The sequence below is a fragment of the Nerophis lumbriciformis genome, linkage group LG22 (genome assembly GCF_033978685.3).
Source record: "Nerophis lumbriciformis linkage group LG22, RoL_Nlum_v2.1, whole genome shotgun sequence".
In the NCBI taxonomy this organism is placed as follows: Eukaryota; Metazoa; Chordata; class Actinopteri; order Syngnathiformes; family Syngnathidae; genus Nerophis; species Nerophis lumbriciformis.
This window is the reverse complement of record NC_084569.2, coordinates 13,853,772-13,876,846: the sequence shown is the minus strand read 5'-3', so window position 1 is coordinate 13,876,846 and position 23,075 is coordinate 13,853,772. Positions and strand designations below refer to the sequence as shown.

General features: G+C 43.1%; 2 protein-coding genes across 2 annotated transcripts in view; both read left to right on the top strand.

Annotated features, from left to right (window-relative positions):
• Positions 1–4,181, top strand: part of LOC133615541 (cytochrome P450 2K1-like) — a 32,111-nt gene extending 27,930 nt beyond the window's left edge. The window contains exons 5-9 of the mRNA XM_061974196.2: positions 974–1,153; positions 1,239–1,380; positions 1,455–1,639; positions 1,715–1,856; positions 1,926–4,181. Of these exons, the coding sequence (XP_061830180.1) occupies positions 974–1,153; positions 1,239–1,380; positions 1,455–1,639; positions 1,715–1,856; positions 1,926–2,113 (837 nt within the window). The 3' untranslated portion in view covers positions 2,114–4,181. The remainder of the gene's footprint in view (positions 1–973; positions 1,154–1,238; positions 1,381–1,454; positions 1,640–1,714; positions 1,857–1,925) is intronic.
• Positions 4,182–8,988: 4,807 nt separating this feature from the next.
• The window catches only part of LOC133615135 (uncharacterized), a 33,535-nt gene continuing 19,448 nt past the window's right edge, over positions 8,989–23,075 (top strand). The window contains exons 1-4 of the mRNA XM_072915777.1: positions 8,989–9,221; positions 18,598–18,760; positions 19,929–20,078; positions 20,150–20,310. Coding sequence (XP_072771878.1) covers positions 9,024–9,221; positions 18,598–18,760; positions 19,929–20,078; positions 20,150–20,310 — 672 coding nt within the window. The 5' untranslated portion in view covers positions 8,989–9,023. The remainder of the gene's footprint in view (positions 9,222–18,597; positions 18,761–19,928; positions 20,079–20,149; positions 20,311–23,075) is intronic.

The following is a 23,075-nucleotide window of genomic DNA, read 5'->3' as shown; positions in this document are numbered from 1 at the left end:
AGCCAAATGGTTCCGTCTATTAGAGGCACAACATTATGGAATACTTTAGCGGAGAACACAAGAAGCTGTGGGACCTTCCTGACTGTAGAGGTTGCCCTCCTGTGGGTTCTCCTGACACAAAGATTCTTCTTGTGAGCCCGGCAGTCTGAGGTAACAGTCTTTTATTGTCATGCAGGGATTGCTTTCCAGCAATATATTTTCGGACTTTTCAGTCCAGCGTGTTTCAGTTTGTGTGTCTTTCTCGGGCTCCAACTCCCACCCGTGTCTCGTCCCGGCTGCTGCTAATAAAGGCGACAGGTGATTAGATAACAAGCCTCACCTGGGCCATCTACTCACCTGTCGCTGTCTTCGAGGCCGGTCCTTGCACACCCCGTTCCGCGGCAGGCCCGCAGGCCACGCCCCCCTCCACACTGACATTTAAAGGGGTCCTTAAAAATTGGTTGACGTCAATTCAGTCATGTTCCTACACATGAACCACTCCTTGGACTCTCTTTTAAAACCCTGATTACCGGTACCTGTGTTGTATCGTTTGCTATTGTGTCCCTAGTGTCTGTGTGTTTTTGTTTTTCTCCCTGCCTCAGGACGATGGTTGCAATTTAGCTTTTCTGCTGATCCAGCATATTTAAGTTGAAGCTATTTTTGCTGACACATTGATTAATATGTGCTTCCTAATTTGAATAAATTAAAAAAATGACAATTGAATAAAAAAAAAAAAAAGTTATGTGGGTTTTGGACAATAAATATAAAACGTATAAGATAAGTTTTCATACAAACAAGTTTAATTATTAAAAAAGTTTTTATTTTTTTATTTACACTGTTTGGGTGTTATAAAAATAGGCGGTTTTATTTTGGAACCCTTTGTGTCCAGTGGATTTGTTCAATTTAAAATTCACTTATTCAGCATTATTGTTCTTTAAAAGTGATGTTTGTGTTACTCACCAAAGGGAATAATGTCTATTTTGTTCCATGACAGATCTACAATACGTTTCCAATGCTGGGTCCCTGGCTTAAAAACTGGAGGGATTTCATGAAAACAGTGCAGGATAACAACCGGCATATGTTGCACTTAATAAACAAACTAAGGGAGACTTTCAATCCTGACATATGTCGGTGCTTTGTCGATGCTTTCTGCACACGTAAGCTGAGTCTGAAGGTAGGACGTCATTGTGTTTACATTTACATTTTACCTTTTGTTAATGCAACCGTGCACGTAAAACATTGCTGACGTCTTTCGTAAGGAGTCTGACGCTCAGAGGGTGCACTACCATGATGACAACCTGGTCAGCAGCGTGACGGATCTGTTTGGGGCTGGAACTGACACAACATCAAACACTCTTTGCTGGAGTCTACTTTTAATGGCCAAAAACCCTCAAATACAAGGTGCAAATCATAATAATATTGCATGAGAGAGTAGTGGTAGAGTGGCATTACAATCAGTGGTCTATTTCCTGCAGATCGGGTCCAGGAGGAGCTTAGTAGGGTGGTGGGAGACCGTCAGATCACAATGGAGGACAGGAGGAACCTGCCTTACATCGATGCTGTCATCCACGAGATGCAGAGGTTCTCCAACATTGTCCCCATGTCCATCCCTCACAGCACCAGCAGAGACGTCACCTTCCAGGGATACTTCATTGAAAAGGTCAGCTGCTGCTCTGTAAATAAAGGACCACAATCAAGTCAAAACATAATGTTTTTTGTCACTTGGTGCACCAAGGGGACCACTGTGCTCCCTCTGCTGACATCTGTCCTCTATGATGAGAGTGAGTGGGAGACACCAAACACCTTCAACCCTTCCCACTTCCTGGACGAGGAGGGTAAATTCATCAGGAGGGATGCTTTCTTGCCCTTCTCTGCAGGTACAACCTCTCTTTCTTTCTTTTTTTTTAGTTACTTGCTTTTTAGATTCATAAATATTGTCTTTGCAGGCCGCAGGGCTTGTCTTGGGGAAGGTCTGGCCCGGATGGAGCTCTTCCTCTTCTTCACACACCTCCTGCAGCGCTATCGATTCACCCCTGCACCCGGGATGTCAGAGGATGAGCTGGATTTGACCCCAGTGGTGGGCTTTACACTCAGTCCTCTACCACACCAGTTGTGTGCTGTCAGTCGCCACTAAGGAGGAGTTGTTTGGATAAAAGTAAAAGGAGTGTCTAATACCTTTGCACTCAGTCTGTCAATTTTGGATCAATGATTAACATTATTAACATTATAACTGGATAAGAATATCAAAGGACTGCTAATAATGACCAAAATGAAATATTATTTTTTTTACCTACTCTATATTAGACAATGTGTATGTAATTGTTTTAAAGTGGTCTAAAACCATATACATTTTGTTTTGTAATTGTTGATTACAAACCCCGTTTCCATATGAGTTGGGAAATTGTGTTAGATGTAAATATAAACGGAATACAATGATTTGCAAATCCTTTTCAACCCATATTCAGTTGAATGCACTACAAAGACAAGATATTTGATGTTCAAACTCATAAACGTTTTTTTTTTTTTTTTGCAAATAATAATTAACTTAGAATTTCATGGCTGCAACACGTGCCAAAGTAGTTGGGAAAGGGCATGTTCACCACTGTGTTACATGGCCTTTCTTTTTAACAACACTCAGTAAACGTTTGGGAACTGAGGAGACACATTTTCAAGCTTCTCAGGTGGAATTCTTTCCCATTCTTGCTTGATGTACAGCTTAAGTTGTTCAACAGTCCGGGGGTCTCCGTTGTGGTATTTTAGGCTTCATAATGCGCCACACATTTTCAATGGGAGACAGGTCTGGACTACAGGCAGGCCAGTCTAGTACCCGCACTCTTTTACTATGAAGCCACGTTGATGTAACACGTGGCTTGGCATTGTCTTGCTGAAATAAGCAGGGGCGTCCATGGTAACGTTGCTTGGATGGCAACATATGTAGCTCCAAAACCTGTATGTACCTTTCAGCATTAATGGTGCCTTCACAGATGTGTAAGTTACCCATGTCTTGGGCACTAATACACCCCCATACCATGACAGATGCTGGCTTTTCAACTTTGCGCCTATAACAATCCGGATGGTTCTTTTCCTCTTTGGTCCGGAGGACACGACGTCCACAGTTTCCAAAAACTATTTGAAATGTGGACTCGTCAGACCACAGAACACTTTTCCACTTTGTATCAGTCCATCTTAGATGAGCTCAGGCCCAGCGAAGCCGACGGCGTTTCTGGGTGTTGTTGATAAACGGTTTTCGCCTTGCATAGGAGAGTTTTAACTTGCACATACACATGTAGCGACCAACTGTAGTTACTGACAGTGGGTTTCTGAAGTGTTCCTGAGCCCATGTGGTGATATCCTTTACACACTGATGTCGCTTGTTGATGCAGTTCAGCCTGAGGGATCGCAGGTCACGGGCTTGGCTGCTTACGTGCAGTGATTTCTCCAGATTCTCTGAACCCTTTGATGATATTACGGACCGTAGATGGTGAAATCCCTAAATTCCTTGCAATAGCTGGTTGAGAAAGGTTTTTCTTAAACTGTTCAACAATTTGCTCACACATTTGTTGACAAAGTGGTGACCCTCGCCCCATCCTTGTTTGTGAATGACTGAGCATTTCATGGAATCTACTTTTATACCCAATCATGGCACCCACCTGTTCCCAATTTGCCTGTTCACCTGTGGGATGTTCCAGCATTCCTCAACTTTATCAGTATTTATTGCCACCTTTCCGAACTTCTTTGTCACGTGTTGCTGGCATCAAATTCTAAAGTTAATGATTATTTGCAAAAAAAAAATGTTTTATCAGTTTGAACTTCAAATATGTTCGCAAATCATTGTATTCTGTTTATATTTACATCTAACTCAATTTCCCAACTCATATGGAAACGGGGTTTGTATATTATAGATGAATAAGTAAATGCAAATTTGTACCGTCCTGATAATGTCACTATCTTCTCATAATACAATGTAACCACTATACAGTCAAACAAAATGATGCAATATGCAAAAATAACATTAAAAATGCAAGTTCAGTGTTACAAGTTGTACTTTACACACACGTTTTGCTCTAAACTCGCCCCAAAATTTGGCGTTGATGTTGCTGTGAAAGGGCATGGTCAAAGCTGCAACTCTGTGTGTGTTGACATCTTTAAAAAAAAAAAGGGTGCAGATCATTTTGGGTATGGGAAATGACAATAAAAATATGCAAGACCATCTGTGGCAGTGCTTACTGCCGTGCGGGTTCTCAAGACCATTCCAGGGAAGACATTGTCGTGAGATGGTTTAGACTTCTTTATTTTTTTCAGTAACAAGAGTTTTTGGCGGGCTTTTCAGCAGCTGCCTTTTCTTACGTGAGCACACGAATGGTTTCCTTCCGCCCGCCGTCTACTTTTCAGCAGCACGTCGCTGTCGTTCGCGTGGTAGCAGAGGATGGTTTCCTCCCGTCCGCCGTCTGCTTTTCAGCAGCACGTCGCCTTTGGCGTGCTTTTCAGCAGCTGCCTTTTCTCCGTCTCCTCCCGATGTTCACGTCTCTCGCCCTCTTATACGGTCCGAGAGGGTGATTGCACTGTTCCACGCACATTATGCTGATTGCAGCGTCGCTCCCAGCGCCCCGCCTTGCCGCTCGCTCGTCCACGCCTCCTCGCCACCATCTTGAAGCGGGCGCCGTCGGTCCGCCGGCCCAGCCTCCCCACACCATCCAATATTATGTTGTAATTAACTAATTAATCTAAATGATTTAATAAATAAACCTGTAGACCCTGTAGACTACCTCCACAACCCCCTCCACCACCCTGCAGGGCCCCTCCGAGCTGATGTCCAGCTTGGGAGACGACCCCTTTTTCCTGCATCGGCCTGTAGACCCACACAAGTTTTCTCGCTTAGAAGTGTCTTTCTGTTGTGGTAACATCCTAGATGCCCTTTTGACGCGACCCGGCGTTTTACAGCTGGTCTCTGGCGAAGGTTTGTGCGGATTCCATCCGGTCCTGCAGCTTCTTCGCATATTCCAGGCCAGGTGGAACAGCTGGAGCAACCGGTGGTCTGCCAAAAGCGACCTCTGCAGGGGTGTGCAGCTCTCTTCTCAGCATCAGCAAAGCAGGCGTGCACTGGTTGGAGTCCTTCACAGCCAACCTGTCGGCCAGGAGAACCTGTGAAAGGTGGGTGTCCCAGTCCCGCTGGGGCTAGTTGTTGTGCCAACGTCCGGTTAAACCTCTTCAGTGTGGGTTTTCTGCATTCCCAAGCGGTCACATAGGGCTGCAAACACCTTGGACTTGAAATTGTGGCCCTTGTCGCTGTGAAGGATGGTAGCTGTCCCAAACTGGCTGAACATCCTAAGAGCCTCTTAGTCTGGGACAGCATATGCATCTGGCCATTTTGTTAAATATTCCATGGCCACTAATACACACCCCTTGTGTAAAGAACAGCCATCACAGCTGCAGCAACAGTCGTCTACGTCTCTGCGCTGCTGTCCCCAGTAGTAGCCCTGTCGCAGGCGACAAACTGACTTGGAGATGAGAACGGTTGATGAAGCACGGTAGCAGCGATCGTGCGTTAAGTAGTGTTCACTTGAAACTGTATAACTCTTAATTGTTGTGTTACAATCTTTTGTGTGGTGTTGCTTCTCATTTGTAATTATTCCAAGCTGATTTTAATGTGTATGCAGCGGCAGCTGAACCGAATGTCATTACGGCGGTCAGGTGGATAAGAAAATACCGATTGAAGTATCATTAGTCCAGGATCTTCACGGTCTTCTTCTTCTGTCGTGTGTCTTTAGATTTTCAGCTCTGTTGAGGCAAGCCAGGTCAACGTGTCATCGTCCAGGTCAATCAGACCTTGTTCGCCATTCGATCTCCGGTGTTTGGGGCAACTAGTTACTATATACTCTACTGTCTGGACTGGGTCCCCACACTCGCAGGAGGCATCTTCCGCAAGGCCCCACCTGTTCATTGCTGCTCCGTAGCGTCCGACGCCGGTCCTCAAGCGGTTCAGGGTTGTCCACTTCTTCCGCGGCAGTTCCTGGCCGGAGACGTCTGTGGGGTCGTCGATGTAGTGGTGCAGCCTAGATGGTTCTGCTAACTTCCACTGTTCTCTCCATCTCGTCTCGTCGAAGACGACCGACTCAATTCGGAACTGGTCCTACAAACAACGCTGCGCGGTTAACATACCTCCTCGCTATGCGGCTGAAATACGCCATGACTTTTCCGCTGTCCGGCCCTTTTTGTGACAGCACTGCTCCCAGCCAGACGTTGCTGGCATCCATGTCTAAGAAAAAGGGCGGCGTTGGGTCAGGGGGTGGTAGTACTGGGGATTCAGTCAGTGCTCTCCTGAGGTTATCATATGCCTGTTGACATTCCTTGTTCAAGTTGGTCCCAATCTTTCTGCAACCATCCGCCTGTACTTGGAGGCCAGACTCAGGAGCTGAGTCTGGTCTGCAGGTGTGGGCCAGCTCTTAACAGAATGGATCTTTTCTTCAAGCTAGCTTGCTGATGCCCTCACGTCCCAATGTATGCCGCCAAAACTCCACTTCTTTCTCCATAAAGAGACTTGTCAGGATGGAGCTTCAGGCCTGTGGCCACCACTCTCCACAGCACATTCTGCAGTGCATCAAGGCTGTCTTCTAATGAGCTTCCATGCACTAAGAGGTCGTCAAGGAAGCCTAAACACTTTTGACAAGGAACCCCAGCTAGCACACTGTCCATCAACCTCTCAAAAGTGGCAGGGGCATTACACAGACCAAAGTTCATTAATTAAAACTGCAGCAGTACTCCAGTGGTGCAAAAGGCAGTCTTTGGTTTGTACTTGGGTGAGAGTGGGACCTGCCAGTACCCAATCCTGAGGTCAAGTCAAGAAAACCCTGCCACCAAGTCCTTGGACTCGTCGCTTGCCCTTCTCTGCAGGTACAACCTCTCTTTCTTTCTTATTTTACGTTATTTGCTTTTTCGATTCACTGAGATTCTCTTCGCAGGCCGCAGGGCTTGTCTTGGGGAAGGTACTTTCCAACCCTCCCGGATTTTCCGGGAGACTCCCGAAATTCAGCGCCTCTCCCGAAAATCTCCCGAAATTCAGGCGGACTCAGGTCCATGCGGACCTGAGTCCGCTTTCCCACAATACAAACATCGTACCTGCCCAATCACGTTATAACTGTAGAATGATGGAGGGCGAGTTCTTGGTTTCTTATGTGGGTTTATTGTTAGGCAGTTTCATTAACGTCCTCCCAGCGCGGTAACAACACACAACAACAGCAGTCACGTTTTCATCTACGGTAAAGCAGTTCGTCTGCCGTAAACAGCAATGTTGTGACACTCTTAAACAGGACAATACTGCCATCTAGTGCATTTGATGAAAGCACATTTGAGCGTGCCACACAGCAATGCATCATCAGAGAGGGTGTTCAGCATGGTTAGAAAAATAGTGACAGAGAAAAGAACAAGGATGGACAATTCAACCCTTAACTCAACAATGAGTAGATGAGTGTTGTGTGTGTATATGTGTAAATAAATGAACACTGAAATTCAAGTATTTTATTTATATATATATATATATATATATATATATATATATATATATATATATATATATATATATAGCTAGAATTCGCTGAAAGTCACATATTTCTTGTGTGTGTATATATATATATACATATATATATATATATATATATATATATATATATATGAAATACTTGACTTGGTGAATTCTAGCTGTAAATATACTCCTCCCCTCTTAACCACGCTTGAGCCCCCCAAAAACAGGCCTAACAACGGCAATCAGTTAAAGTACCAATGATTGTCACACACACTAGGTGTGGTGAAATTTGTCCTCTGCATTTGACCCATCCCCTTGATCACACGCTGGGATGTGAGGGGAGCAGTGGGCAGCAGCGGCGCCGCGCCCGGGAATAATTGTTGGTGATTTAACCCCCAATTCCAACCCTTGATGCTGAGTGCCAAGCAGGGAAGAATGCTGGTATGAGCTTTTAAACATAACCCGTTAACTGCTGCCAATCAAATGGTAAATAAGATACTCTTTAGGGTTCATATGTTTATAAATCTGACTGTGATGAAGTCAGTGCCTCACCAGTCATGAACCTCACCGCACGTCACTGGTATATATGTATGTATATATATATATATATATACTGTATGTTTGTGTGTATATATATATATGTGTGTGTGTGTAATGTGTGAAAGGGACAAGAGGTAAAAAATGGATGGATGGATGCGTATATATTCATATCCACACATAAGAGGCCTGGTTCGGATATTTTTTTTTAAAATCGGAATTGCACTGTTCACACTGACATGAAAAAAGCTGATACAGGTCGCATATGAACAGAAAATTCGGAATTGACCTGCAGTGCGAACAAGGCTAAAGTGTATTATCATTAGTTATTGATATTAAAAGTTCAGTTTTTTTCATTAAATATGCATTTGTTTTACATTTTTACTGTATATTTTTTTGTTTAACTGTGGGCCAATACAACTAAAGTTGCGGATCCCAAATGGCCAGAGAGACGCATTTTGGAAATGTGCGTGAGTTAACGCATAAGATAAGATTTATCCATCCATCCATGTTCCACCGCTTGTCCCTCACGGGGTTGTGGGGGGGGGGGGGGGTGCTGGAGCCTATCCCAGATACATTCAAGGAAGAAGCAGGGTACACCCTGAACAAGTCGCCACTTCATCGCAGGACGAAGATAAGATTTATATAATACCAAAGGTAGTAATCGAATAAATGCATGAAGTGCAGTAATGAAGTATTTATTTTCTGAAATTCTAAAAACACTTTTAATTGTTCATATATAGACATTAATTTAGAAGTATGAGGAAAATAACAATGCACTTTTGTAAAGTAGTACAGAGTGAGTACAGGGTGTTGATCACCTGACATGCCTCTATGAACTTTGTATTCTTTGTTTGAATGGATTTATTTGGTTGACGGGACTGTGTCAACACGCCCACTGGAGTGTGATTGGAGGAACAGATCCTCCTCAGCTTTTATAGAGAGCCACTGAGCGTGTGCAGCAAGTGTGTTTGTGCCCTGACACAGCATGTTTGAAGAGCTCCTGCAGGCTCCTGCTTTGGCCTCCTGGTTGGGGCTTCTTGCAGGCTTGCTGGCCGTCTATCTTTTGTACTCCAGTTGGACTTTCCAAGATAAACAGAAGCGTCCTCCTGGGCCCAGACGTCTTCCCTTGATTGGTAACCTGCATCAGTTGGATGTCGAGAGGCTGGATAAGTCTCTTTTTAAGGTGAGTCAATCTTATCTTTCATACTGATGTAATGTTTAAAGGGGAACATTATCACAATTTCAGAATGGTTAAAACCATTAAAAATCAGTTCCCAGTGGCTTATTATATTTTTCGAAGTTTTTTTTCAAAATTTTACCCATCACGCAATATCCTTAAAAAAAAAGCTTCAAAGTGCCTGATTTTAACAATCGTTATATACACCCGTCCATTTTCCTGTGACGTCACATAGTGAAGCCAACACAAACAAACATGGCGGAAAGAACAGCAAGGTATAGCGACATTAGCTCGGATTCAGACTCGGATTTCAGCGGCTTAAGCGATTCAACAGATTATGCATGTATTGAAACGGATGGTTGTAGTGTGGAGGCAGGTAGTGAAAACAAAATTGAAGAAGAAACTGAAGCTATTGAGCCATATCGGTTTGAACCGTATGCAAGCGAAACCGACGAAAACGACACGACAGCCAGCGACACGGGAGAAAGCGAGGACGAATTCGGCAATCGCCTTCTAACCAACGATTGGTATGTGTTTGTTTGGCATTAAAGGAAACTAACCACTATGAACTAGGTTTACAGCATATGAAATACATTTGGCAACAACATGCACTTTGAGAGTGCAGACAGCCCAATTTTCATCAATTAATATATTCTGTAGACATACCCTCATCCGCGCTCTTTTCCTGAAAGCTGATCCGTCCAGTTTAAGGGACGGTGTGAGCCAAGACATCCAGGGGGTTTAGCTCGCTCGTCTGCGGGAACAAACTGCCGCCATTGCTTGCCGTGCTAGCGAGGTCCTTTGTCCCTGAATTGCTCACACACTCCGGCAGATTCAGTGGGGGTCTGGCGGCAGATTTCTTTGACTTTATCGTTGGAAATGCATCTGCTTTGAGTGTCGCAGGATATCCACACATTCTTGTCATCTCTGTTGTAGCATAGCGTTCGTCGGTAAAGTGTGTGGAACAAACGTCCAATTTCTTGCCACTTTCGCGTCTTTGGGCCACTGGTGCAACTTGAATCCGTCCCTGTTCGTGTTGTTACACCCTCCGACAACACACCGACGAGGCATGATGTCTCCAAGGTACGGAAAACAGTCGAAAAAACGGAAAATGACAGAGCTGATTCGACTCTGTGTTTGAGAAAATGGCGGATTGCTTCCCGATGTGACGCCACGTTGTGACGTCATCGCTCCGAGAGCGAATAATAGAAAGGCGTTTAATTCGCCAAAATTCACCCATTTAGAGTTCGGAAATCGGTCAAAAAAATATATGGTCTTTTTTCTGCAACATCAAGGTATACAGTATATTGACGCTTACATAGGTCTGGTGATAATGTTCCCCTTTAAGACTTAAACAAATATATATGTATATATGTATGTATATACATATACGTATATACATTCTGCGGCCCGCAGGCCACATCCGACCCTTTGTGCGTCCCTGTCCGGCCCGCGTGAGACCAATCATAAATTACAAAATCAATTTTAAAAAGTATTATTTGTATTACTTCCATGTGGACGTGATTGTGAGTGAATGTGAACAGCGGCAATCACAAATTACAAAATAAAGTTGAAAAAACATCTATGTCGTGCGCGCAATACAACTGTGCTGCTTTTATTTTGAAAAGTGTTATTTATGGACGTATGTCCGGGTGTAACCTGTGAGTGAAGGTGCACAGCGACAAGTGATGCACGGTTTACACACGAGACGCTAAAAAGAGAAAAGTCGATGACGAATGGCGTGTTTTCAACAAGACATGGACTGCCAAGCAACGTTCCCTCTAAGGTGCGCGCCTGCGCAATTGCGCACTGCTCAAGCGTCCTCTGCGCACAGCAAATACTGTATATGCCGCGCACCAAATCAAACCCATCTGAATAAAAAAAATAATAAATACATAAATAAATAAACACATTTATTCTGTGTAATTTTGCAATGCAACTCTGACTGACAGTGACAACAAGCGGCCCTAACGGTGTTCGTCAACACCGTTCAATTATTGTAACGTCTATCGAGATGCTTCGAGGACAGGAATTATATCGATCTCTTTACTGAGCAAAACTGTTTATATTCGGCCATAACCACACCAAAAACACGAGTAAAAAAACTTCTATCTCGAAAAACTAGTCATTTTCTGCCGTACAAAGCAGGCCAAAAGCAACTTGTCATCTGTCACCAACACGCATAGCACTAAGCCACTGGTGCGTTTACGGCCACACAAAAAGTTGGACAACACAAACACTGACTCCTCAGTCATACGTGTGCTTATTCTGTCATTTATTATTAATGTTAATTTATTGATATTAATCATGGAATGCTGTTACTAGAGAAAGTTACAGGAATGCACACTTCATCCTGTTTACATTTCATTGTGCAACATGAGGATGTTTAAGGGGAACTAAATAATAATAACTGGGATTTATATAGCGCTTTTCTAAGTACCCAAAGTCGCTTTACATGTAGAACCCATCAAACATTCACACCTGGTGGTGGTAAGCTACTTTCATAGCCACAGCTGCCCTGGGGTAGACTGACGGAAGCGTGGCTGCAATTTGCGCCAACGGCCCCTCCGACCACCACCTATCATTCAATTCACCGGTGTGAGTGGCACCGGGGGCAAAGGGTGAAGTGTCCCGCCCAAGGACACAACGGCAGCGATATTTGGATGGTAAGAGGCGGGGAGCGAACCTGCAACCCTCAGGTTTCTGGCACGGTTGCTCTACCCACTACGCCATGCCGCCCCCTAAATGTTATCTCTGAAAAGGGGTACAAATGATTTCCAAAGCAGGACCCCACCCAGACATATTGTACAATACTAATCCATAGCTTATGAAAAACAAGATTTCTTTTATTTTAATTACGAGTGGGCCAAATCACTAATATTACTAAATAATCTCATGAAAATGACTCCTCTCATTTGAGTGTTATTATAAAAGATTGGTGTGCTGCTGGTATTGCCACATGTGATGTTGCTCACATGTGCTCCACTGAATGCTCAGGGAGTTTTTGTTTGCTCAGACATATGAACAATTAGAGGGAACATTGCTGCCAAGTATTTTGTTGTAAATGTTTATTTTCACACAAACCATACCTGTAACATGGCAGTAAAACGGATTGATCAAACAAAACAGTGTCAAGGTGTGTTGTTGACGAACCCCAAGATGCAGAGATGGCAGCAGGCTTGGTACAAGGAAACATGGTTTTAATGTTCAAAAATAAGAAAAGGAAAACACGAACCAGGAAGCAGGAACAGGAGTCAGGATCCAGGGAATAGCTTAACGCACATAGCTAGCAACGACAGGTAGTGATGACAATGACAATGACAATCAATAATCCAGCAGTGACTGGAGGGTAGGGCAGGTATAAATAGCAGCTGGCTGATTGACACCAGGTGTGGCCAGGTGCCAATCAGCCACAGCTGAGGGGATACAGCACTCAGGGAAAAACAGGAAACAGAACCAAAACAAGAGCACTGACAGGAAATACTATACACACAGAGGAAAAACGAAAACACAACCAAACTGTCAGGGGCAAGCCTGACAGTAGCCCCCCTTCCCAAAACGGATACCAGACGTTCTAGAAAATCCCCCCAACCCCCTTCCAAAAAAAAAAAAGTCCAAAGTCACGGGAGGGTGGAGGGAGGACAAGGAGGTGGGCCACCAGGCCAAGTGTCCCCGCAACCAGCGGGGAAGAGTTAGGTGGCGACGGCGAGTTGAACGCCGCCGCAATTGGCGAGGCGGCTCGTCCGCCGGCGTGTGAGTACCCACCGTAGACGATGGTGGCGCCCTCTGCTGGCCCACCGGAGACGATGGTGGCGCCCTCTGCTGCTGGCCCACCGGAGACGAGGGTGGTGGCGCCCTCTGCTGCTGGCCCACCGGAGACGAGGGTGGTGGCGCCCTCTGCTGCTGGCCCACCGGAGACGAGGGTGGTGGCGCCCTCTGCTGCTGGCCCACCGGGGAGGTTGGTGGTGGTGCCCTCTGCTGGCCCACCGGGGAGGTTGGTGGTGGCACCCTCTGCTGGGCCACCGGGGAGGAGGGTGGTGGCGCCCTCTGCTGGCCCACCGGGGAGGAGGGTGGTGGCGCCCTCTGCTGGCCCACCTGGGAGGAGGGTGGTGGCGCCCTCTGCTGGCCCACCGGGGAGGAGGGTGGTGGTGCCGTAGGTTGTAGACCCACCGGAGTACATGGTGGCGTCTGCCGGCCCACCGGAGTGCATGGTGGCGTCTGCCGGCCCACCGGAGTGCATGGTGGCGTCTGCCGGCCCACCGGAGTGCATGGTGGCGTCATAGGTTGCAGACCCCTCGGAGATGGCGCCGTCTGTTGCAGACCCCTCGGAGATGGCGCCATATCTTGCAGACCCACTGGGGCGAGGAGTAGCTGTGCCTCCCCAGCTGCACAACCACTCCTAGCCCCCCCCCTCAAGGGACGGATCCCAGACGTCCCGAGACAGGCCCACAGACGAAAGGGATGGGTGGGAGAGGGCTTGAAATGCGGCCGAACTCCTCTTCAATTTAGCCATTAATTCTAATGCTTTGTTAAGCCTCTCCGCCATGGACATCTCTGCGAGATTCGAATTTGGCTGGATTATTATGTCAAGGTGTGTTGTTGACGAACCCCAAGATGCAGAGATGGCAGCAGGCTTGGTACAAGGAAACATGGTTTTAATGTTCAAAAATAAAAAAAGGAAAACACGAACCAGAAACCAGGAATTATTATTATTAGCCTTTATTTAACCAGGTAAAATCCCATTGAGATCAAAGATCTCTTTTCCAAGGGAGACCTGGCCGAGAGGGCAGCAGCAAGGTTACATTAAAAACAGTAAACAAATACATAAAACATCACATTTACAACATTAAAACTTGCTCACATGACACATGTGCATACAGACAAGGTAGACTGCAATCCTTTCACAGAAGCTTTAAACTCATTCAACGTAACTAGGGTTTGAAGTTTAATGTTCGATTGTAGGTTATTCCAAGCCTTCGGTGCTGAAAACCTAAATGCTTTCTTGCCCAGTTCAGTTCTTACTTTGGGGACGACAAATTGCAGAACATTCATTGAACGAAGATTGTGACTTCCTTGTTTCTTTGTTAAAAGAATGGTTTTGTAGATGAAAACATACCAATGATTGAGGCGTCGAGCACATAAAGATGTCCAGTTAACCATTGAGTATAACACACAATGGTGAGTAAGGGGAGCGCAGTTGGTGATGAATCTCAGTGCCCCGTGGTACACACTATCCAGCTTGTGGAGACAAGCAGCAGTAGCATTCATGTACAACACATCTCCATAGTCAATAACAGGTAAAAAGGTTGTTTCCACCAATTTCTGTTTCACAGTAAAAGAAAAGCAAGACTTGTTTCTATAATAAAATCCCAGTAAAAGTTTCAGGTTTTTTTTACAACATACTGAATGTGCTCCTTAAAACTCAAGTGGTCATCAATTAAAAATCCTAAATATTTAAAAGCAGATACTAACATAATTTGTTGCCCATTTCTTGTTAAAATGTTCTCACACAGTGATGATCTTACAGTTTTTGATGTGGTAAAGAGCATACACTTTGTTTTCTCTGCATTTGAAACCAGTTGAAGATAGCAAAGTTGTTCTTGTACTCTGTCAAATGCATGTTGTAGATGTTTAAAAGCCTCAGCAAGAGTGGGTGCTGTGCAGTATATGACAGTATCATCAGCATAGAAATGGAAAGTTGAGTTCGGAATATTCTGTCCAAGATTATTTATGTAAATAGTGAATAATAAGGGGCCCAACACAGAACCTTGAGGGACACCCTTTTTCACTTGCAGTACGTCCGAGGAGGAACCTTCTATCTGAACAGCCTGAGTTCTACTTGTGAGGTAATTTGCAAACCATCCAACTGCTTGCTGAGAAAAACCAATAGCTGAAAGACGTTTGATTAAAATGACATGATCAACAGTATCAAATGCCTTTGAAAAGTCAATAAAGAGGGAAAGACAGCACTGCTTCTTGTCAAGAGCTTCAGTTACATCATTTATAAACTTCATAGCAGCAGTAACAGTACTGTGATTTCTACGAAAACCTGACTGAAATGGTGACAGAATAAAATTGGTGTCCAAAAAGTCTTTTATCTGTTCACTGATAAGGGATTCAAGCACTTTTGCCAGAACAGAGAGTTTAGAGATCGGTCTGTAATTATTTAGATTACTAGGGTCACCTCCTTTTAATAGGGGGATTACAAGGGCAGATTTCCAATCCAAAGGGATTTCATTTGAAATTAGAGTAAGGTTAAAAATGTGAGTCAGTGGTTCAGCTATAATTTCAGCTGCTAACTTTAAAAAGATTGGCTCCAACTTATCTGAGCCAGCTGGCTTTCTAGGTTTAAGTTGTTTTAGAGCCCTCGTGACCTCTGTTGTGGTAAAGGGCGTAAAGTTAAAAACCTGGGTATTTTCAACGGTTCTTTCCGGAGTTAGCGGAGCTTCAGTAGAGTTGTCAGAATTGTAGAGAAAACCAGAGGAAATAAAATGATTATTAAAATGACTACCCATATCTCTTCTGTCACTTACCGTACTCTGACACCATCAACAAGTATACTAGGTGGGAGATTGACTGAATTACAGCAGCCGGACAAAGATTTGATTTTTTTCCAAAACTTCTTTGGGTGTTTGAGATTTTCAGTTGTTGTGGAGAAATAAAATTCTGATTTGACTTTCCGAAGGAGAGAGGTAAATTGATTTCTAAAATTCAACCAATCTGCTTCTAACCCTGACTTGCGTGCCCTGGCCCAAGCAGCATTACGCTCATGCAATAAATCTGACAGGTCCGATGTAAACCACTGATTGTCACGTCCTTTAACCCTACATTTTCTAAAAGGGGCATGTTTGTTCACTATACTCAAGAAGTTGTCGTGAAAATATTTCCAAGCCAGTTCAACATTATCAAAAAGAGCAATTCTATCCCAATTAAAAAGATGCAAGTCATGTAAAAAAGCTTGCGTCTCAAATAATTTCATATTACGTTTTTCAACAAGACGAGGCTTGCTTTTAGGAATCCTTGTGTCTCGCACTACTGCAATCACACAATGATCACATTGCACAAGCAGGAACAGGAGTCAGGATCCAGGGAATAGCTTAACGCACATAGCTAGCAACGACAGCAAACAACGGCAGGTAGTGATGACAATGACAATCAATAATCCAGCAGTGACTGGAGGGTAGGGCAGGTATAAATAGCAGCTGGCTGATTGACACCAGGTGTGGCCAGGTGCCAATCAGCCACAGCTGAGGGGACACAGCACTCAGGGAAAAACAGGAAACAGAACCAAAACAAGAGCACTGACAGGAAATACTATACACACAGAGGAAAAACTAAAACACAACCAAACTGTCAGGGGCAAACCTGACAAACAGAAGTCATCATCAAATTTAAATGTGCCCCCTTTGACCAAAATGTATTAAAATAGATATATAAATATGTGTATAGAGACATACTGTAATAACTTGAAGTAAATAATGAAGAGTAAAAACCAACTACCAACAACAATTTTTTTTTAAATAACTAAAAGCAGCCTTTTTCTCACAATGTGTCGACATTTTTCTTCTAAAATTGGGAACAATTTCTCATACTCTTTCTGTTTCTATAATATTGCAATATTTTCTCGTAAAATTATAACTTTTTCATGTAAAATTATTACTTTTTAATGCAAAATGGAGACATTTGTCAAAGACATTTCAGACTTTTATCACAATATTGCCAATTTTTTGTTGTTCTTGCTAAACAGTGACATTTGTCGTAATTTTGCCAAGTAAAATTCAGATTATTATTATAACAATGTCAACATTTCAAAGTTTTCTTGTAAAATTGTGACTTTTGTCGAGTAAAATTACGACTCCTTTCTTAAATTTGCCAAAATGTTAAGCTTTTCTTGTAAAATTGCGACTGTTATTGAGTAAAAATCCAACTTATCAAAACATTGCACAAATGTTCAGTTTTTCTTGTAAATTTTTTTATTATTGTCTTTATTTTAGGAGAAAATCGTATGATACATTAACTATGTTTCTTATTGCAATCAAAGAAGAATGTTGTCATAAAATAAGATTCTAGACAACTTGTAGTAAGCAAACAAAGGCTCCTAATATGGCTGCTGAGGTATGCAGTAACATTGTGACGCTCGGGTCGCATGATGGCGATTACTAGCTTGTTCCCAAGATGCAATGTGCAGGTAAATAACTATTAAATGTATTGACAAAGACAAACAAAAAACGAGTACCGTTTAGAAGGGCACCGAGGCATAGAGAAGGCTACGCAAAAACTAAACTAAAACTGACAGGTTGCAATACAACAAAACAGAAAATTAATTTAAAAATACAATTTTTTTACAGAAATTAAAGGTAAAGCCGTGTGGTACACAGGTTGCTGTGTTTAAAGAATATAATTTGAATCGCCACTACATGACGAAGCACGAGGAAAAATACCGGAATCTGTCTGACGAAGCGCGCGCAAGGGAGGCTGATGCGTTGATGGTAAAACTGCAAACCCAACAAGGACTTTTTGCCAAATTTCACACCCCCAGAGATGCAGCCATCAGGACAAGTTTAGTCATTTCTCACAAAATCGCCAGAAAAAGTAAGGCGTTTTTTGACGGAAAGTTTATTAAGGAATGCTTATTGGACTCTGTTGCGCTGATATCCCCCGGAGAAGAGGGGCGCATTTGACAACGTGTCACTCTCCCGACGCACTGTAACGAGGCGGGTTGAGACCATCGCTGGAAACTTGGAGCTTCAGCTGAAGATCAGAACGGCCGACTTTGACTGTTTTTCGCTGGCTTTGGATGAGAGCTGCGATGTACGTGACACCGCCCAGCTGCTCATCTTCTTACGTGGGATAACTGCAGACTTTCAAATCACGGAAGAGCTGGCAGCCATGCAGTCAATTAAAAGGGACAACCACAGGTAATGACTTGTTCACATAGGTAAATGCGTGTTTGGACATGTTAGGACTGAAATGGGACAAGCTGGCAGGTGTGACAACAGATGGTTGTCCAAATCTGACGGGGAAAAATGTTGGACTTTTAAAGAGGATGCAGGATAAACTTTAAATTAATCCTGTGCAGAAATTGACATTTTTGCATTGTATTATACATTAGGAAGTGTAGTGTAACCAATCTGCTTTTGGTATGAAGTTAAGTTAGGTTAAATGAGAGTATTATTATTATTAATTATTCTTATTATTGTTATTAATATTAATATTTATCTTACGGTACATCAAAAATAATGTTGAGCAAAATTTAATTGAAATATTGTCGATGTGGCCCTCCAGCAGTGCTCGGGTTGCTAATGCGGCCCCCGGTAAAAATTAATTGCCCACCCCTGGTTTAAGTGCATGTGTTGCATCGACCTAACCCTGATTTGTTTAGCTGTCTAAAAGGTACGGACCGGTGTTTACCGTCTACCTGGGACTGCAAAAGGTGGTGGTCCTGGCTGGAAGCAAGACTGTCAGACAGGCTCTAATCAACCATGCTGAGGAGTTTGGAGAGAGAGAAATCAGCCCTTTATTCCACGATATCTGCAAAGGGCATGGTAAATATTTCCTATGTCTTGAAGGTCACCAACTAGAAGCTACCAGGAACAGTTTCTCAGAGCTGGCAAGATTTATAACTCTAATCAAAATAAAATGTAGTGGTATTAGTGTCTGCATATTGCTAGTGGCAATTGTTAATGACAGTCCGATAAAAATTAAATGAGTAGTCAGTGTTTTCTGAAGAGTTGCAATCTATAATTGGCAATAGATAGTACTTTACTGTCATGGCACCTAAAAAATGTAACAAAATTAAGATTTTAGCACAGACCTGTTCAAGTCAATGATGCATCTACTTTAAAAAGGGCTATAAAAATGTTTATTAGTTTTTCGTACCAACACATATTTTTCTTGTTACATTAGATGGTTTTGCTGAATTTTTCAATTGTTGCTGTTTATTTTATTAGCACAGTATAAAACAGGCTGCACTTTGTACACACCTGCCTTATTAGTTATTTGCATTTATTATTCAGCCCTCCCTGAATATTAAAATGTAGTTATTTACCAAGTTATTTATCAAGCAAATGTAGTCATTTACCGGCCGATAATATCGGCCTGTCGATATTATCGGCCGGTAAATGCGTTAAAATGTAATATCGGAAATTATCGGTATCGTTTTTTTTTTTTATTATCGGTATCGTTTTTTTTTTTTTATTAAATCAACACAAAAAACACAAGATACACTTACAATTAGTGCACCAACCCAAAAAACCTCCCTCCCCCTCACTCATTCACACAAAAGGGTTGTTTCTTTCTGTTATTAATATTCTGGTTCCTACATTATATATCAATATATATCAATACAGTCTGCAAGGGATACAGTCCGTAAGCACACATGATTCATTTCATTAATTACTAGTTTCTATGTAACTGTTTTTATATTGTTTTACTTTCTTTTTTATTCAAGAAGATGTTTTTACTTTATTTATCTTATTTTATTAATTAAAAAAAAAAAAAGTACCTTATCTTCACCATACCTGGTTGTCCAAATTAGGCATAATAATGTGTAATTCCACGACTGCATATATTGGTTGATATCGGTATCGGTTGATATCGGTATCGGTAATTAAAGAGTTGGACAATATCGAAATTTCGGGTATCGGCAAAAAGCCATTATCGGACATCCCTACTTATTTTCTCATGTAAAACACACTTGTTACTTGCTTACAGGCATAGCATTCTCCAATGGTGATGGCTGGAAGGAAATGAGGCGTTTTACCTTAAAGACTCTGAGAGATTTTGGGATGGGCAAGAGACTCAGTGAGGAGAAAATCACTGAGGAGTGTCACTACCTGATTGAAGAGTTTGAAAAACATGAAGGTAACTTTTTATTAACTTAAATCCACATTTTTTAAAATATGGTTTCAAAAGCATTCTGTCTTTCCTCTCAGGCAAAGCCTTTGACAACACAACGATCATCACCTACGCAGCTTCAAATATCATTTCTGCCATCATATTCGGAAAAAGGTTTGACTTCAAAGATCCAGTCCTCCAAGAAATTACGGAAAATGACAAAGAAGTCGGCCGTCTGGCTTCATCAGCTTCCATCGTGGTACTCCATCAACACATTGTGTACTTATAAGGCCTAAAAACCTACTCAGTGGCCCTGAGATCGGTAGGTTGTGAGTTCAAACCCCGGCCGAGTCATACCAAAGACTATTAAAAATGGGACCCATTACCTCCCTGCTTGGCACTCAGCATCAAGGGTTGGAATTGGGGGTTAAATCAAATCAAATCAAATCAAATCAACTTTATTTATAAAGCACATTTAAAATTTACCACAGGGGTAGCCAAAGTGCTGTACAATGAGCAGGTTAAAAGATAAAACGAGTACCGAGCAAACACAACACAACACAAACAGAACATGATAAAAAATAAATAATTAAAATAGAATTAATAAAAACATAAAAACATAAAAACAGGATCACAGCAGGTGTATTATGGGGCGCCATTGCAGGATGGATATCACTCAGTGTTAAAAGCCATGGAATAAAAGTATGTTTTTAAGAGAGATTTAAAAACAGGAAGAGAGGAGGCTTGTCTAACACTCAGGGGTAGGTCGTTCCAGAGCTTGGGAGCAGCAACGGCGAAAGCTCTGTCACCTCTAAGCTTCAGCCTTGTGTCAGGGACCGTCAACAGCAGCTGATCGGCTGATCTTAAGGATCGGGTGGGGCAGTAAGGCTGAAGGAGGTCGGAGAGATAGGTTGGCGCGAGGTTGTTTAGACATTTAAAAACAAATAAAAGGAGTTTAAAATGTATTCGGTAACGCACAGGGAGCCAGTGAAGGGACGCTAAAATAGGGGTGATGTGCTCACGTCTGCGGGTCTGTGTTAGCAGACGAGCAGCAGAGTTCTGCACGAGCTGCAGGCGGGCGAGGGAGGCCTGGCTAATGCCAACATACAGGGCATTACAGTAATCAAGACGAGTCGAGATAAAAGCGTGGATTAATTTCTCAAGATCATGTCTTGATAAAAGCGGTTTCACTTTCGCTATTTGGCGTAATTGATAAAAGCTTTTTTGAACGACGCTGCTGATTTGTTTTTCGAATTTAAAATCTGAGTCAAACTTTACCCCCAGGTTTGTGACAGAGTCGCTGAGATACGGGGTCAGAGTGCCGAGGTCAACGTTGGGGGAGGGAGAGCGACTTGGACCGAACAACATAACTTCTGTTTTGTCTTCATTTAGGCTCAGGAAGTTAGCTGAAAGCCAGACTTTGATGTCGTGCAGGCAGTCAATAAGACTTTGAACCGTGTTATTTTGTGCCATGGGAAAATAAATCTGGCAATCATCGGCATAAAAATGAAATGCAATACTGTACTTCCTAAAAATAGAACCAAGGGGGAGAAGGTAAAGCGCAAATAAAATTGGGGCAAGGATTGAACCCTGGGGGACCCCATGTGGTAAAGGAGCTGTGGACGACATAAAACTGTCTACTTTTACACAAAAACTCCTGTCGGTTAGGTACGACCGGAACCAGTTGAGGGCGGCGCCCTTAATGCCCACACAGTTCTCAAGACGAGTGATTAAGGTGGCGTGGTCGACGGTGTCGAACGCAGCAGACAGATCTAAAAGCACCAGGACAACATATTTACCAGAATCAGTGGACAGGAGGATATCGTTAAAAACTTTTAGAAGCGCTGACTCTGTGCTGTGGAGGGCTTTAAAACCGGACTGGAACAGCTCAGTGATACCATTATCCTCTAAGAAGGGCAGCAACTGACTGTAGACAACCTTCTCTAATATTTTGGAAATGTATGGAAGATTAGAGATAGGTCTGAAGTTAGAGAGGAGAGAGGGGTCGAGGCTGGGTTTTTTAAGTAGAGGTCGTACCACTGCATGTTTAAACTCTACTGGAACTATTCCAGAAGAGAGGCTACTATTGATAATGTTAAGGACACTTGATCCAATAGTAGCAAGTACCTCCTTAAACAGGCGAGGTGGGAGGGCATCTGCAGGAGAACCAGAGGGCTTCATATGACTAACTGTGTCACTTAAAAAAGAAAAGGACACCGGCTCAAACTGATGGAAAACAGAAGAGAAATGCAGGGGAACAGAAGGGTCATATGAAGGCTGAGATAGACTGGCTCTAGTTGACACAATTTTGTCAGTGAAAAAATGGAGACAATTTTCACAGAATTCAAAAGAAGCATCAAAACCAGCAGATTTGGGAGCATCAATGACAGTGTTAATAGTTTTAAACAGAACTCTGGGGTTGTTACAGTTAGAAGATATAATCTGAGATAGATATATATTCATTTCTGCTTTTACAGTCATCTGAAAGGAAAACAGGCTTTCTTTAAAAATGGCAAAGGACACATGCAGCCTGTCTTTTTTCCATTTTCTCTCTGCTCTTCTACATACGCGCCTGGCAGCCCGAGTGACGTCATTCAACCAGGGTTGAGGCGTGGCTTTAGCGCGGCGGCATTTGAAAGGCGCGATCGTGTCCAGTGTTTGTGAACAGATAGAGTTGAACCCAGAAACCAACTCTTCAGTGTTCAGACACACAGATGCTGCAGAATTATCATCACAAAGAGTCAAAAAAATAGAGGAGAACCGAGCAGGAGACGAAGAATTAAACATGCGAGAGCGTTGGGGCGGTGCGCACAATTTAACTGGACACTGCGTGGCAATATCAAACAGGATCGGCATGTGATCAGAGAACACAGCGTCGCAAATGTCCAAATTAAAAACACACAAACCATACGAGAGCACTAAATCGAGTGTATGCCCGCGTTCATGTGTAGAACCACACACAGACTGTACAAAGTTAAATGAGTCGATTATATTCAGGAAGCTCCTGGAAAGCGGCTCATCTGG